The 14,237-nt window shown below is 39.8% G+C and overlaps 1 protein-coding gene across 2 annotated transcripts in view; it reads right to left on the reverse strand.

Annotated features, from left to right (window-relative positions):
* Positions 1-2,797: 2,797 nt before the first annotated feature.
* wnt7bb (wingless-type MMTV integration site family, member 7Bb) overlaps positions 2,798-14,237 on the reverse strand; it is a 31,908-nt gene continuing 20,468 nt past the window's right edge. For both annotated transcript variants that reach the window (XM_080875109.1, XM_080875108.1), the window contains exons 3-4: positions 11,357-11,628; positions 2,798-8,223 (exon numbers count right to left, since the gene is read on the reverse strand). In XM_080875109.1, the coding sequence (XP_080731235.1) occupies positions 7,744-8,223; positions 11,357-11,628 (752 nt within the window). In that variant the 3' untranslated portion in view covers positions 2,798-7,743. The remainder of the gene's footprint in view (positions 8,224-11,356; positions 11,629-14,237) is intronic.

The raw sequence follows: 14,237 nt of genomic DNA on the forward strand, positions 1-14,237 counted from the left end.
AGTTTACAGTAGGCACAAGGTGCACAAATAACTGTGGATTTTTTGGGTGTAGTTGCTGAGAACACTCGATGAGAATACTCGATGCTGTATAAGTTAACAAAGAACTAAAAAAATAATAATAATAAAATAAAATTACAAATCACAGCTGTGGAGTGTCAAGTTCTGTGGTTTCAGCTGCATAGTGCATTGATGTTGTTTTATCAGAACAGATCATGAAGTCCAGCACTTGAAGCCTTTCTGGTTTTCTATGGTTTGGACTGAGCTAGTTTGCTGTAATTTCAGTCAGTTCGGTTTATTATTTGCATGCTGGGATATGCCAAATTCCATTTTATAAAAAATAAATCATGGTTTATAAAAAAAAAAAATGAATTGCTAAATAATGAGTCAGCTTTTGTCCTAGGAAATAACATGTGCTTAAGGCCTGGAAAATGAATTACCAAGTTACAGTTTTTGTTGTGAAATTCATTATTCGCTTCCTTCAGGACGCTTGTCTCTCTGCTTTGCTTGACAGATGCCGGGGGGGGGGGGTTGAAGTGCTAAGATAATCTCCCTAAAGTGGCCTGTAGTTTTTCCCCCAGGTGGAGTCTGCTTATAGAACCCCGACCTCACTTCACGAAAAACAAAACATGAGGAGAAAAATAACCTCAAGGAGAAGTCGTGGGCTAGCCAACCACTGGACACTGAGCAGCACAAAAGCGCGTGTGGGCCGTCCTCGAACTCCCTTCACCAAATGTGTCCACATAGAAACCCACTTCCCATAGAGATGTGTCGGTCTTCTCACACACACACACACACACACACACACACACACACACACACACACACACATGCATGCAGACAGAAACACAAAGTACCCGACAAATAAATCCGCCGAATGAGCTTCGCACACGCATGAACACATACAGCAGCGCCTGGGGTTAGACCCATCCCATCATCTCAGACTGCTGATGCTGTCCTTAATGTAGCTGTGAGGCCCGAGGGCGTCACCACATAAGTATTAACCTTGCACATATTTTACAAGCACTGCTTAGTGCCCCAGTCCAATATAAACAGGTGTGCATGCCAAATTGGGCGTCATTACTCCCCAGGCTGTCTTGTCTGCTTATTAAGATATAGCTCATTTTGATACCTGTGACTCTAAAGGTACTTGAAGTTCTTTAACTGGACATTTTTAATGTTCCTTTTGGTTTGTTTTTATATATAGGTAAAAAAGTCTGTGGGACTTGGCCATATTCTTCTTTTTCCTTCAGTCGTCATGCACAAAGTTCTCCATTGTCTTTGCAGAAAGGACGAGAGACAGTTCGGCAAAAAAGCCCAAAGACACATCAGAAGCCGAGACCAACGATGGTCCGTTTTATTTTCTTTTTTTTAACAATATAGATAAAGATGGATGAAGGCAGTCAGGTAGTGTTCAGAGTCCTCAGTCTGGGGTCTTGATGATCCCCACTTTGCCTTGCGGTTTATGATGTCACACAGGGTTTTGCCTTTGAATGGCCATGTGTTCCTCACCACTAATATCAAACAGATGATGAGAAACCTCCAAATGATGGTCTTTCACAAAGACAAGCAGTCAAAACAAAGTTATAGGAACACAGAAAAACACCACTCCAACTGATCACATGACAAAGAAAGACTATGTGTTCTTAATTACAGCAGGCTGTGCTGTGGGCGGCCTTATGCTGTATTGTCTGCTCCTCTGCTTTGTTGAAAATTTAATTTGAAACCTGCATCATCATGGCACTGGCTGCATTTCTGTTCTGTTCGCACGGGCTGCTAAGAGATGCCCTTTGCACAGTAGCACTTTTATGATTTCATCCAGAATCCAGACTATATCCCAGAATAACAAACAAAAAGGTTCAAAGGAATGCCCCAAAATAATCTGTCATCCACGGGGCTGTTAAACATCCCCTGCCTCTACTTAGGAGAAGTCTGTAATTGAAGTGCGGTGTCTGGAAGACAACAATCCTTCTCACTTGGTGTCTGGCTAATCTCAAGAATCAGCTCAGTAGATCTTTCACTCCTTGATCTTAGATTTCATCCCTTCATTTGGGTCATTTTCTTTCTTTCTTTTTTTTTGCCACCCCTTTTTGTCTCTTCACATATCATCACGTGTCGTATCTGTGAAGGGCCAAGCTGTTAACCTGAATGTCCATTACGAAAGTTACAAGTTAGCGAAGGAGGCAGGATACTGGAGAGATTTCAAAGAAATTTCAGAACACCCTTCTAACATCACAATAACAGAAACAAAGGCTGGATTTTACTTTACTATCCTATCAAATTTAAATTAAAAGCTGGTTTGTACACCTTTGGCTTAGATCCATTAAATTACTTAGACACCCTAAAATCTCTTTGCAGCACCGGATTTGAGAATTGGACTGTGTTGAGTCATTTTATTGGTTCAAAGGACAAGAAAGTAAATGACCCCATAGGACTATGATTTTTTCTGTCTTCCCTCTTCTCTTCAGCTTTCATGAATGGAAGCCGGCAGTCTTGTTACTCCTTCACCTAAATTAAAAGCTTCCCATGGCTCACAAAGCTCTCATGTCCCTGACACATTTCGCCATACAGTGAACTCTGAACAGTATGATAATGTGTTAAATTTACATAAGGTAAATGCTTGGCCTTAACACAGGCAAGGTTCATCCATTCCAGCAGTTATGTTACCTCATAACTAATTTTCCATGAATTGGAAAAGTGGGCACACTGCTCCCAGAAGTGAGATGGACCAGAAGCATTAGCTTGCAGAATATATCCCAATGAACTAATGATCCTGACACCCAAACAATAGCAGATTTAGAAGAAGGCACACACAGCAGACTCTGTTTTTCTATCTCATATTTTTAATGACAAAATGTTTGTCGGAAACAAATGGATTTATTTTTCTCAATCCAGGGAATAATATGGGGAGCTTATATGGTTCCGGTCCCCTGGGCTTCAGACAACTAACAAAACACATCTTACTTCTGCTCTGCTGCCCGTCCACAATGCTTTTCACATACAGGAGGATGAGCGCGAGCCTCCGTTTAATTGACAAAGTAGCATGGGTCTCATACATATATCCATTACATAGCAATAGACGAAAGCCGACAAAAGTCTGGAAAGGTCATTTGTTAAATATGTAAAGTTATGAATGATTTGAACATTTAATAATAATAAATATAAATTAAACATTGGATTTAATCGTTTATACAATACACAGAATATCTTCTTTTTTTACTAGCTTTGCTCTAGTTTGTCGCCAACTTGCACCGGCAGCTGCTCCTTCTTATACAGTGTACCCACTATTTCTCCAATGCATTCTCAGTCAGGCCCTCTCTTAAATACCCACCCTTTTCACTTGCTGTTTCCGGCTTCACATGCACCTCCTTTCATCAAGCCATCCCATCCATCTCAAAAACACCCTCACAAAAGAACTACACTCTTGTTTGTGTGTCCAAAAACAAAGAGGCACACTGAGTAACTTCCTATTCACATCAGGTGATTTGCATGAGGGATCTCTCCCCATTTAGTGACTCCAAAACGCTTTTGCCAACACAGAGTGGACGAGGAGGCTTGAGGGTGGAGACAGCTATCCTTTCACTCTGCATGCTAAAATCCTCAGTTCGACTCTTCTTATCAGCCACATCGGATTTTGAGAGTAATATCATCCACACTTGGAAACATAATAGAAAACAGGGAAAGTAAAAGCCCTAATAATTCCATTTAATAATGTTGAGCTTTAACTGTGTGTAGAATTAAAATATTAGTGGTACAGATTTTACTATTTTTCCCCTCTTCTTTCTGTGTTGTGATCACTGCCCGGTTTGACACAGACAAGAAGCTCCTTTCCATACTGGAGCGAGATAATTGACTTCTGTTCCATGCGTGCCACAATCAAGACAGCAGACCACAGCATATTACGAACATGTGCTGTGTACAAAATAATGTCAAAGTCAGCAGAGTGCTTGATTTATTTATTTTTGATTTTTAATGATTTATGCTTCCTAATGCACTTGCCAGTTACTATATTAAGCGTGGTTGGAATGTTTGAATAACAGACTTTGGCATAAAGTTTGGCTTCAAACCTGGACACACATACACGCACACACACACACGCACACACACACAATCAACAAATTTAATGTGTGTGTTTTCCTTCGAAGGGAGAAAATTTATGAAAATAATAGCTTTGGATGTTTGTTGGAACAACCGATATGGGCAACTGAACACCAGGCAGGAACACTCTTGTACCAACAGGCAGTGAGCAATAAAGTGAAGAATGTGTGTTTAGGGTTCAGCTTTCTTTTATATTTCAGAATGCAATTCATCATTGAATCAAAGACGCATCAGATTTTTATGTGTGGAAATGTGTTTGCATCTGAGTCTATTTCTTTTAATGGCTCTAACTGGAGTTATTTTAGGCACTATTTCAGGAACAATGAAAACATGGCAGTGTAAAAATACACGCTAGAAACTTTTTGTTATAATAAGCTATTTAATTGAGTAAATGTGCACAGTTATGAATGTAATTGCTTTGTTTAATCCATCTGAGTTGCGCCTTTGCTGAAATGAAAAAGAAAAGCTAATACTACATTTTAAATGACTAGGCTACATGGTTTTATGTGTAATCATAAATGTGCAAAAGTCATTCTACATCTCAAATATATTAATTAACATGTAAATGAAGATAAACTGGCCTAGACGCTCTTTCACTGTCACATGATTTTAACGTGGTGTTGTAGATTAAATGTACCAAACAAACAAAAAGCAAAAAATGGTTAAAAGAATCTGCTAGGATAGATCGACTTTTTACCTTTCTCATACTGCATGTATTAAAGGAATAATTTGACATTTTAATGTATGTATACTTTATTGATCCCCGTGGGGAAATTCCTCTCTGCATTTAACCCATTCACTCAGTGAAGCAGTGGGCAGCCATTGGGTGCACTGTGTAGGGATGGTACCTTGCTCAGGGGTACCTCAGGGTAGTCGTCCAGTGGATTCCAACCCTTGACCTTCCGATCATGGGGCCACCACTCTACCTAGTGTGTGAATGCGAGAGTGAATGAATAGTGGTATTGTAAAGCGTTTTGGGTGTCTTGAAAAGCGCTATATAAATCCAATCTATTATTATTATTATTATTATTACTGAGCTATCCCTGACAATAACCCCGATTCATTTACTTCACAACAGTTAAATTGTTAGAGAAGACTGGCAGATTCTACTCTCATTATCTATGCGTCAAGTCTGGAGCTAGAGCCGGGAGGTGTAAAAGCTTAGCATAAAGATTGAGAGCAGGTCTAAACAGCAACCTTGACATCCTCTAAATTTAAACATGTCATCATCTCTAAAAGCGATCAATTAAAGAAATGCTACTACTTCTGCCAAAACTGAATACAGGTTGTGAAACCAAATATTTATGGTCTTAAAGGGGTTTGGATGTGCTAACACCTTCAGGTGCAATGTAGATTCTCTTTGTACTTTATAGCAACACCTTTCTATCGGTTTCATTTGTGACATTTTACTTAAAAAGTTGGGTATGAGAATGCTGAAACATCTCAAATTTGTCTCAAGTTGAATTTATCTGGAAAGAAAAACAAATACTGCCCCATCTTTCTGCTGTAAACATCTGTCATTGAAAAAAATAATAATAATTGAACTTCAACAAACTTCAGCAAGCAGCTTTCTGTGTACTCTGTGAAACAACATATTATAAGATATACGCTATATGGGCAAACCTCCACATTATAGCTACAGGAGCTGCTCAGCCATGGAAAGCAATGCCATTAAGCTCCCGGTACACTGAGCTTTGGAGCTCTGCAGTTATTGAGTCCACAGAGAGTTTTTTGCTTTTATGCAAAGTACGCGTCCACATTCAGCAATTACGTTGTCTGACACTTTGTGGATGAGTTACTGTGGTTCTTTGAAAAACAAACAAACAAACAGTTTCATCATGAACTGTCGAAGAAGGAAGAAATTTCACTAACTGACTTTTGCAGTGGTGGCATCCCATTACAGTAATAGACTTGAATTCATTGAGCTTCACTGAGATGACCCATTCTTTCACAAATGCTTTTAAAGGCAGGCTGAATAACTAGAAATAAGTCTAGGTGCTTGACTTTATGCACATGTAGCAGTGGGACTGAAAAGACCTGAATTAAAGATGAAGAAATGTGTCCCAATACTTTTATCCATATAGTATACTTTGGGTGCCCTTACCAATAAAGTACTTTTTTTTTTTTTTTACAATTGCTTATTTCTATTTTCTGCCACCATGTTATCATCTCTCAGCCATTACCATAGTGAGCACAATGTGATCATGAATCCTCAAGTAAGATCCAAGTTGTAATAAAGTGGAAATATCCTTTATTATTGTTACAGAGGAGAGCTTATTTAGCCAGAAGTAAAATGCCCCTATAGCCAAAATGGGAATAAGCAAAAGAAAATCAACAGTTCCAAGTTAGTCTTTGGTTGAATTTGAAAAAATTATCAATAAAAAAAAGAATTAAGATGAACTGCAGGTTAAACTTCAGTTGATATTTTAGCATTGAACCATCAAACTGAGTAAAATGGGAGCCATTTAGTTCTCATAGATTAAAATAGAAAATATAGGTGCAGCACTTAACACATCCACATCCAGCACAGTTTTAATGTTCATGTTTAATGAATTTAGGAAGGATCTCTGCAGTGTTTTCATGCTACTGTCTTTGAAATTGCACAACCATTGAAATAGTTGTTACTGCTCAGGGAGCGAAAAAGGACTGCAAACAAGCTAAACTACAACATAGTAGAGCCCAGGTGTCTGAAACATGTGAAACATGCTGTAAAGATCTCTTCTGTTGTCAACACACCAGTAGCTATGACTTTTTTTTCTTTTCTTCTTCCTTTTTTTTAAAGAAAAGATTAGGTTTTGTAGGGGTTTTGGGGGGGGGGGGGTCATGTTCTAATAGACACACATTTTTTCCAGTCAGTTTCTAAAAAGTATTTTTCTTTACACTTAGTACAAAAAAAAAAGACATGTCTACCCGTTAGTGTTTTGTTTTAAGATACTATAACATAAATAGACAATTTATTTTCAGTGTTCAGAACAGACAGTTCCAGTGTGACTGGAAAACTAACATACTCCACCATATTCCAGTTGGCAGCAGAGGGTTTTAACAGAGTTCTCCACTCAGATATTGGCGCAGCGTGATGCACCACACTTACAAAATGTTCTTCATTTCTACAGACCTCCACCATTAGCCCCAGCCAAGCTAGGGGTATCATTCATGTCAAGATTCACTTATGCCCCCACCCGTTAGTGAAAAAATGACAAAACCCACAAAGAGTTTCTCGTCAAAGACTTAACAATGGCTGTCACTTCGATCAACTCCCAGGTTACTGTGAGTTCCTCTCCATGCAAGTCTGGTTATATTGCAATCGAACCATCACAAATCCCAGAGTGCAAAGCACAGTTCCCACCGAGGGTCTCATTCTTTACACGTAGTCCCAACTTCACTGCGGATACATCAGTACATAAGCACAACCTCAATGTGACAGTAAAGTTTTGGGGGTATTACCTACTGATAATTAGAATTTACTTTCGGAAAAGCAATTAGATAGATTCTGCTGTGCAAAACGATGCCTCGAAGAGCTGATAGTGTAAATTCCATTTCTTCGCTTCAAAATCTCGAAGACACACCTTCCTGCTCGTTCTCCCGCTTCTTCCTCATTTAGCTAGTCCTTTGCGCGTCACTTTTTCTGGCACTGAGCTCTTCATGTCCTTATTTGCAGGTAAACACCTCCGTCCTCTCACTGCATGTGTTGCATTTGACGAAGCAGCACCACTGGAACTTACAATTGCACTGCCACACCTTTGTGTACTGGTGTGTATTGTATCCCCGACCGCAGCACATAAGGTCGCAGCCGTCCGTATGTGGTGAGGTGCGGTTGCACAGGCGTCCCTGGGTTCCCACGCTCCCTGTGGCTGCGTCCTCCTCGCAGTAGTTGGGCGACCTCTCAATGTATACGAGGTCTGTCTCCATGGGCTTACGGTAGCCCTGAGTCTGCTTTACCTTGAGGTGGGTGGGCTGGCGCAGTCGGCTGGCCCGGACTACCTCCACGTGCACAGCTTTATTGTACTTGTCCTTGAGTACGTAGCCAATCTCGCGGAATTTCGGAAGAGTAGTCCAACATGTTTTAGTGGTACAGGATCCCGAGACGCCGTGGCACTTGCACTCTAGCTTCATCCTTTCTTCTAAAACCTGGGGAGTGGTAGAGACAACAGGTCAGCTGTAGAGCTCTAGCAGTTATAGGACTTTCAGGTAATAGAACCCCTAGATGAAGATTTCAATTTTCCTTCTCTCTATGGATTTCCAGTGTGCTGGGAAAAAGGTAGAAATGTTTAAAGCGTCTAATTATTATTATTATTATTATTATTATTATTATTATTATTATTATTATTGTTGTTGTTGTTGTTGTTGTTATTATTGTTTCTATTTCTATTTCACATGAGTGCAAAGCTCAAGACATCTGCATAGTTTGACTAGAGTGGAAGTCCATAAGAAAATCATTGATATCCAATCGACCAATATATAGATCTTTGAACACCTTTTGTTTTGATGTGGATACTTTATTTTAGTCATTAGTTATTATAAGTCTCTTGCTCTCATTTATATTGTGCATGTCATCGCATCTCCCTTCCCTCACCCTCAACCAGTCATGGCAGATGGCTGCCCCTCTGTGTTTCTTCCTGTTAAAAGGGAGTTTTTTCTTCCCACTGTTGCCGAGTGTTTGCTCACAGGGGCTCATCTGATTGTTGGTGTTTTCTCTCCTTTCCTTACAATATAAAGCGCTTTTCTAGCTTTTACAAGAAATATCCTATAGTAGTAATTTTGCCTGTGGTTTCCATAAAACATATCACTGATTCAGAAACAAAAATATCTCATATGTTTTTGATCGCCATTGAAAATTTGAATCCATTGTGCAATTAAATGTGTTACACATGCAGTGTACAAACAGGCAAACTCAATTAATCGTTTACAGCTGGACAACACACATGGTTTAAGTGGGTTCTTAACCAATATTATGACAAAAAAATACAGCATTATTCCCATATGGGTAAGATTTTGATGTATTATGTTATATTACAATCATAAGACGGGACTATATGACAGTTTATTTTGTGTAACTCCCTTTCTTAGGTTTGGTCTTAAGATTTGTTGGTTTATCTCCAACATATGGTACACACAGGGCAGAAAGTCTTCTCTTTGCTCCCTAATCCCGCGGCATGTGGTAAATATTGCGTGCTGTTGTCAGTATTCAAGTGTCAATCCTTTGTCCCTTGAGAGTAAGAAAGAACAAAAAACAAAAACAAAAAAAGTATTTTTTTCCTAAAAGACAAAGGGACAGAGAAATCACGGGGGTGTCGTTTAGTTGAGTCCTATTAACCCGCTGCTAACAAATCTGCCATGACTCTAAAAACTCTTCGTTTGCTTGAGCAAAGCGGGCGTCTCTGTTGTTGCTGGGTGGCTGTGCAGCTTTTTCCTGGAATGACGCCTTGCCAACAGCACAAGTCATCACTTCTATCACACACTTATGAAATGTACACAAGTGATGTTATATAGCTCTCTCTGTCTTGTCTACGCACTCATGTGGTTTGAGGAAATTTGATTTTTTTTTTTAAAAACTGAGCCTTCCCGACTACATAAAAGCTGGGATCAGATGTCAAGCCTGCCTCCAGTATTAATTCAGAGTGAGGATTTCCAAAAATGCACTGTACAAAAACCACAAGAAATGTCTGGCATAAGGAGTCTGACATATGTATGGAAACATTTACTTAAAGTGTGTCCATCAAAGCCTCTGATTACTGATTAGTCCAATATGACCAGATACACATCACCGCATACAGATGCACTGAGATGCCCTGAGATGGCTTGTCAAACACACATCTGCATGTAGACTTCTTTTGGTTTGTTTTTCCATTAATAAGAGTAATAGTAACAATCAACAAAGTCCTCTTACACTCGTCATTTTAAAGGCTTCACATCTGAACAAAATCCAGATGTAACTACATAAAATCCAGTTTACATATATAGCGATGCATATGTGTGTGCCTTCATCTGGCAAATTGCAGATGGACTGATCGGATCAGTGTTGGTTTTCCAATAAGACTCCTATCTGTCTTTAACTTTTGGATGTTGTTTTTTTTTTAAATATTTAATACCTATGTGATGCAGTTGACACTCTTGGAGTAACTGTGCATGCATCATCAAACAAAGTGAGGTACAATCAGAGAAGGCCCAAATCTCTGTGTCCTTATAAGTTCTTAAACTTTTAGCTTTCCTTCAGTATGCACACAAAAAAAGAATCTGACACTTCCTCATAGCATTTAATTTTTTTGAGCTACAAAGAGCAAAGCGGCAATAGTGCCAGCTCTAATCGAGAGAGCTGCCAGTACCATGGCATGCAGCGTAGACCATATCAGTCTGCTGTGTTAACACTAGCATTGTCGGCCTGCTTTCACACCCTGAATAGATGCAGTCAAATGGCAGTGACATGTTTTGGTATTGTGCAGACAACTGCAATAATATCCTGTTCCTGACTTTACACTTCATAATTCCATGAAAGGAACTGGAAAGGATAAATGGCAGTCCTCCATCTGGCAACCACTTGGGAAGGCTCCATTTTCCCAGTGAACATTATACAGCTGAAGTTATTAATTAGATCCATTTTTCAACTAAGTATTGTCTTTTTTCTTTTTTTCACCTCCCACACTCTCTCTGTCTTTTTTTTCCTGGTCGTTAACGTTCTTCATGACTTTCTGCTATCTGTTCTCTAAGAAATAAACTGCTGATCTGTTGATTGATCGCAGCTTTTTGTCACAAGTCTGCGACTTTGAGCTCTTTATCTGGGAGAGCTCCGCTTGTCTGGGACACATCTCTGCATCTATGGATAAACACATGTTTGCCATTAAATCCATTCATCCAGTTGTTTGTATCTTTGGCTGGCAGATATGCCATGCTATCAACTGCTATCAAGTGACTTAAAGAATAAATAACAATTGTTCTTTGTAACTACTTCCATAGTGCTGCTAGCTCTATTTAGTTGCTCCAGACGTCCATTTATTCGTTGCGGTATCATTTATCAGCGTGATCACCAAACGCAAGCTTAATCCAATGAGTAACCTTCTTTGTTTGGAGGTAAAAACAAAAGTTAGGTCATCAAGATAATGCAAAAATTCACTTCACAGTAAGTATGCTCTCTTGAGGATAGACATTTATTGTGCACAGTTTACATAATATTTAAGTAATTAATTTAAGTAAGATTTGTTTAAGCATTTTCTGGGGTTTTTGTGACTTCGAGGCTAAAAGAAAAGTATATGACATCTTTCTTTACCTTTCTGCCTGCCTCATTGTTGTGCAAGTTCATCAGACGACGTGGGGTCTTTCTAATCTCGCGGGCATCCACGAAGCGGCGAGAGAACTCTATGCCGTACTTGATGTCTGCCGAGCATCCTCCCCATTTCCAGCCTTCCTCCTGATTATAATAACCCTGCTTCTCCCTGTCACATCCACACTGACTGAGGTTGCCTTGGCTGCATGCTGCGGTGATAGCATGGGCCACCCCAGCCGCTGTGATGGCATAGGTAAAAGCTGCTTCCCGGCTGCCTGAAAAAGAAAAACAGATAAATGCTCCACTCACAGCATTTTACAGCGCAGAGAATTTGATTTTTGACAACACCACAGATATTCAGAATCTTTCCCATCATTCGATAAGCCACCATTTTGCTTTCCTCTCATGAACAGCTTGCCTTCTGTACCTTGGTAGAAATGTGGTCATACTTCCCACCACAAATTCCTTGGACCTAGCCTGCAAGAGTGCAGTGTTGGAATTCCAGTGTGGGGAGAGCTGGGGTAGGTGCTGTCCAAAGTGCTGAATTCCTCCACAGGAGCACCTTGTACTGCTGCCCACACTGCAGACAGTTGGGGTCTGCAGGTCTCGCTGACTCTGATACTGATCACTGACAAGAAAGGAAGCCCTGTGGTGCCTAGATCAGGTAATACCAGGACCTCAGAAGATAAGAGCAGCTGCTAAACCTAACAAGATTAATTCTACCTATGTTTCATAGTCTGACTTCAGGCTTTAAAGACAGTGCATGCTTACTGGCCATGAAAGCACTCAAACTGAAGGTTTAGATTAGTTGTTATTGGCTTTAAAAAGTTCTACTTCGGCTTATGTCACTAGATAAAATACTATGTGCACCGTCATCACTTAAAAACCAAAAAATAGATTCAATGTCTTGGGAAAAAAATTGAGAATGCCAATGCCCGAGGTATAGACTTCTTGTTGTGTCAATAAGAGAAAAAAATTATATATATATACAATAAACAACATGTAAAGGACCTGGGTACACTTTAGCTAAAAGGACGGTGACAATAACCATACCATACAATTCCACTCACTTCCTGCATATCTGAAATAACTGTACTATTCCCCTAATGGCTACAAAGGGATCTGACTTAAAAGACATCGTCTCTGGGTATAGGAAGGACTGCGGGTTATTACAACCCTGGTCTCCCTCCAAGTGGCAGTAATCTAGAAGGAGGCAATCCTCAGAAACAAGGCTAGCCAAAGAGTGTTTTAAGGGGCCTTTCAGCCTGTGGAGAAGAATGTTTTGTAAGTCTTTGATGTGTGTTGTGTAATGTACTCAGTCGCAATTATTGGAATCACTCTAGGTAAAATGTGTTCTGTTGTTCTGCACTTCAGAGAGCCAAAAGCTCCATGTCAGTTTATCATTTTCTTTTTTCAGCGGTTCTCAGAGGTTCATCGTGTTCGGTAGTTTGCAAACGTCACAGTACATGACCTATCAAAAAGAATCATCCGGTTTCAGCAGGCTAGTGAACATAAAAGCTTGATGTAAATTTTCAAATGAGTGGCCGAATATAAAGTTGTACATACAGAACTTGTCACAAGTGTTCAATATACCGCCTCCAAGCTAACGGATATGATAGTCAAACTTATCCTATACTTTTGCAAGCATGTCGCTGCAACCACTGTTTTTCTTATGCTTCTTGCAGGCAACCACATGAACTCAAGAATCCCCTCTTTACTGTATTTCTGCTGGATGTCAAAACACATCTGTAGAAACCTATTTATTTATGAGTAAATTCTGGTAGCATCCTTGTAGGCTTTGGAGAGAATTCTATTTTTTTATGTATTATTTTTTATACATTGTAGACAGTTTCAGTGTATTTGACTATATGTTCTAAACACTGATTAGCCTTTAAATACAAAAATACAGCAAATGAAGTGAAAATTATAAGGAAACAAGACAAAAACGACTTTATGGACGCCAAGCAAACACTCGATAGCTTGTGTTATCCGCTAAAGCTTATGTGTACAAATTTTTATTCAACTTTTTTTTCATTTCAAAAGCAATGTGCTTTATGTACTCCTAAATATACTGCTAATATGCAGCCATTTGCAGCTGTTTTCCATTTCATTTCCTCTTCTTTTTTTAGAGGGACTTTTTACACCTCCTATTCTGGTCTCGGGGGCATTTTTGAACTCTCAGAGATGTTTTCACCCAAAGCCACTGTTAATTTCCTACCCTGGCACTGGTGCTGTAGACTTAATACCATAGCCACAGGTTTGCCTGGTGGGCACTGACTCACAACCACTTGCTTCTTTGGTTAGCAGCAGAGCTGTGCCCCACCAGCTTGTGGTGACATTCTGCTGCCCCCACCTCATACACAAATGCAGTCACACAGCTGCAATGTAGCTCTGTTCACATGCACACACACACACATGCAAACGCTCCCTGACCGGCCACATAATAAAATAATACGACACACTTCCACTTCCCTCCACCCTTGCGCGCATACACTGTTAAAAGCTCGTTTACACATAGATGCACAAACAGAGCATCACTGTAATGTTTAAAACAGGATAAAGGCAGTTTCCAGAGAAAGGGTGGTACTCAATGAGTTATGCTATTAGTGGGGCAATGATGACAATCAGAATAGAGAATGCTTTCATTCTGTTTCCCTGAAAGTGACTGACTCATAAATCAAAGATGGAAAGGTTACGAACAAAATAAGTGGAGTGAAGCCAGTTCAGACAGGCAACTCCAGCCACACTGTGTTTTGCACGCTAACATGCTTCAGTTTCCACATGTCATATCCCAAACACCCCTCCTCTCAGTTTGGTGGTCTACTTGCAGAATTTCCCATTTCTCCCTCCAACATGTCAGTGCACTACCCTGATATGTCAACCC

This window comes from Rhamphochromis sp. 'chilingali', assembly GCF_963969265.1.
Source record: "Rhamphochromis sp. 'chilingali' genome assembly, chromosome: 2".
In the NCBI taxonomy this organism is placed as follows: domain Eukaryota; kingdom Metazoa; phylum Chordata; class Actinopteri; order Cichliformes; family Cichlidae; genus Rhamphochromis; species Rhamphochromis sp. 'chilingali'.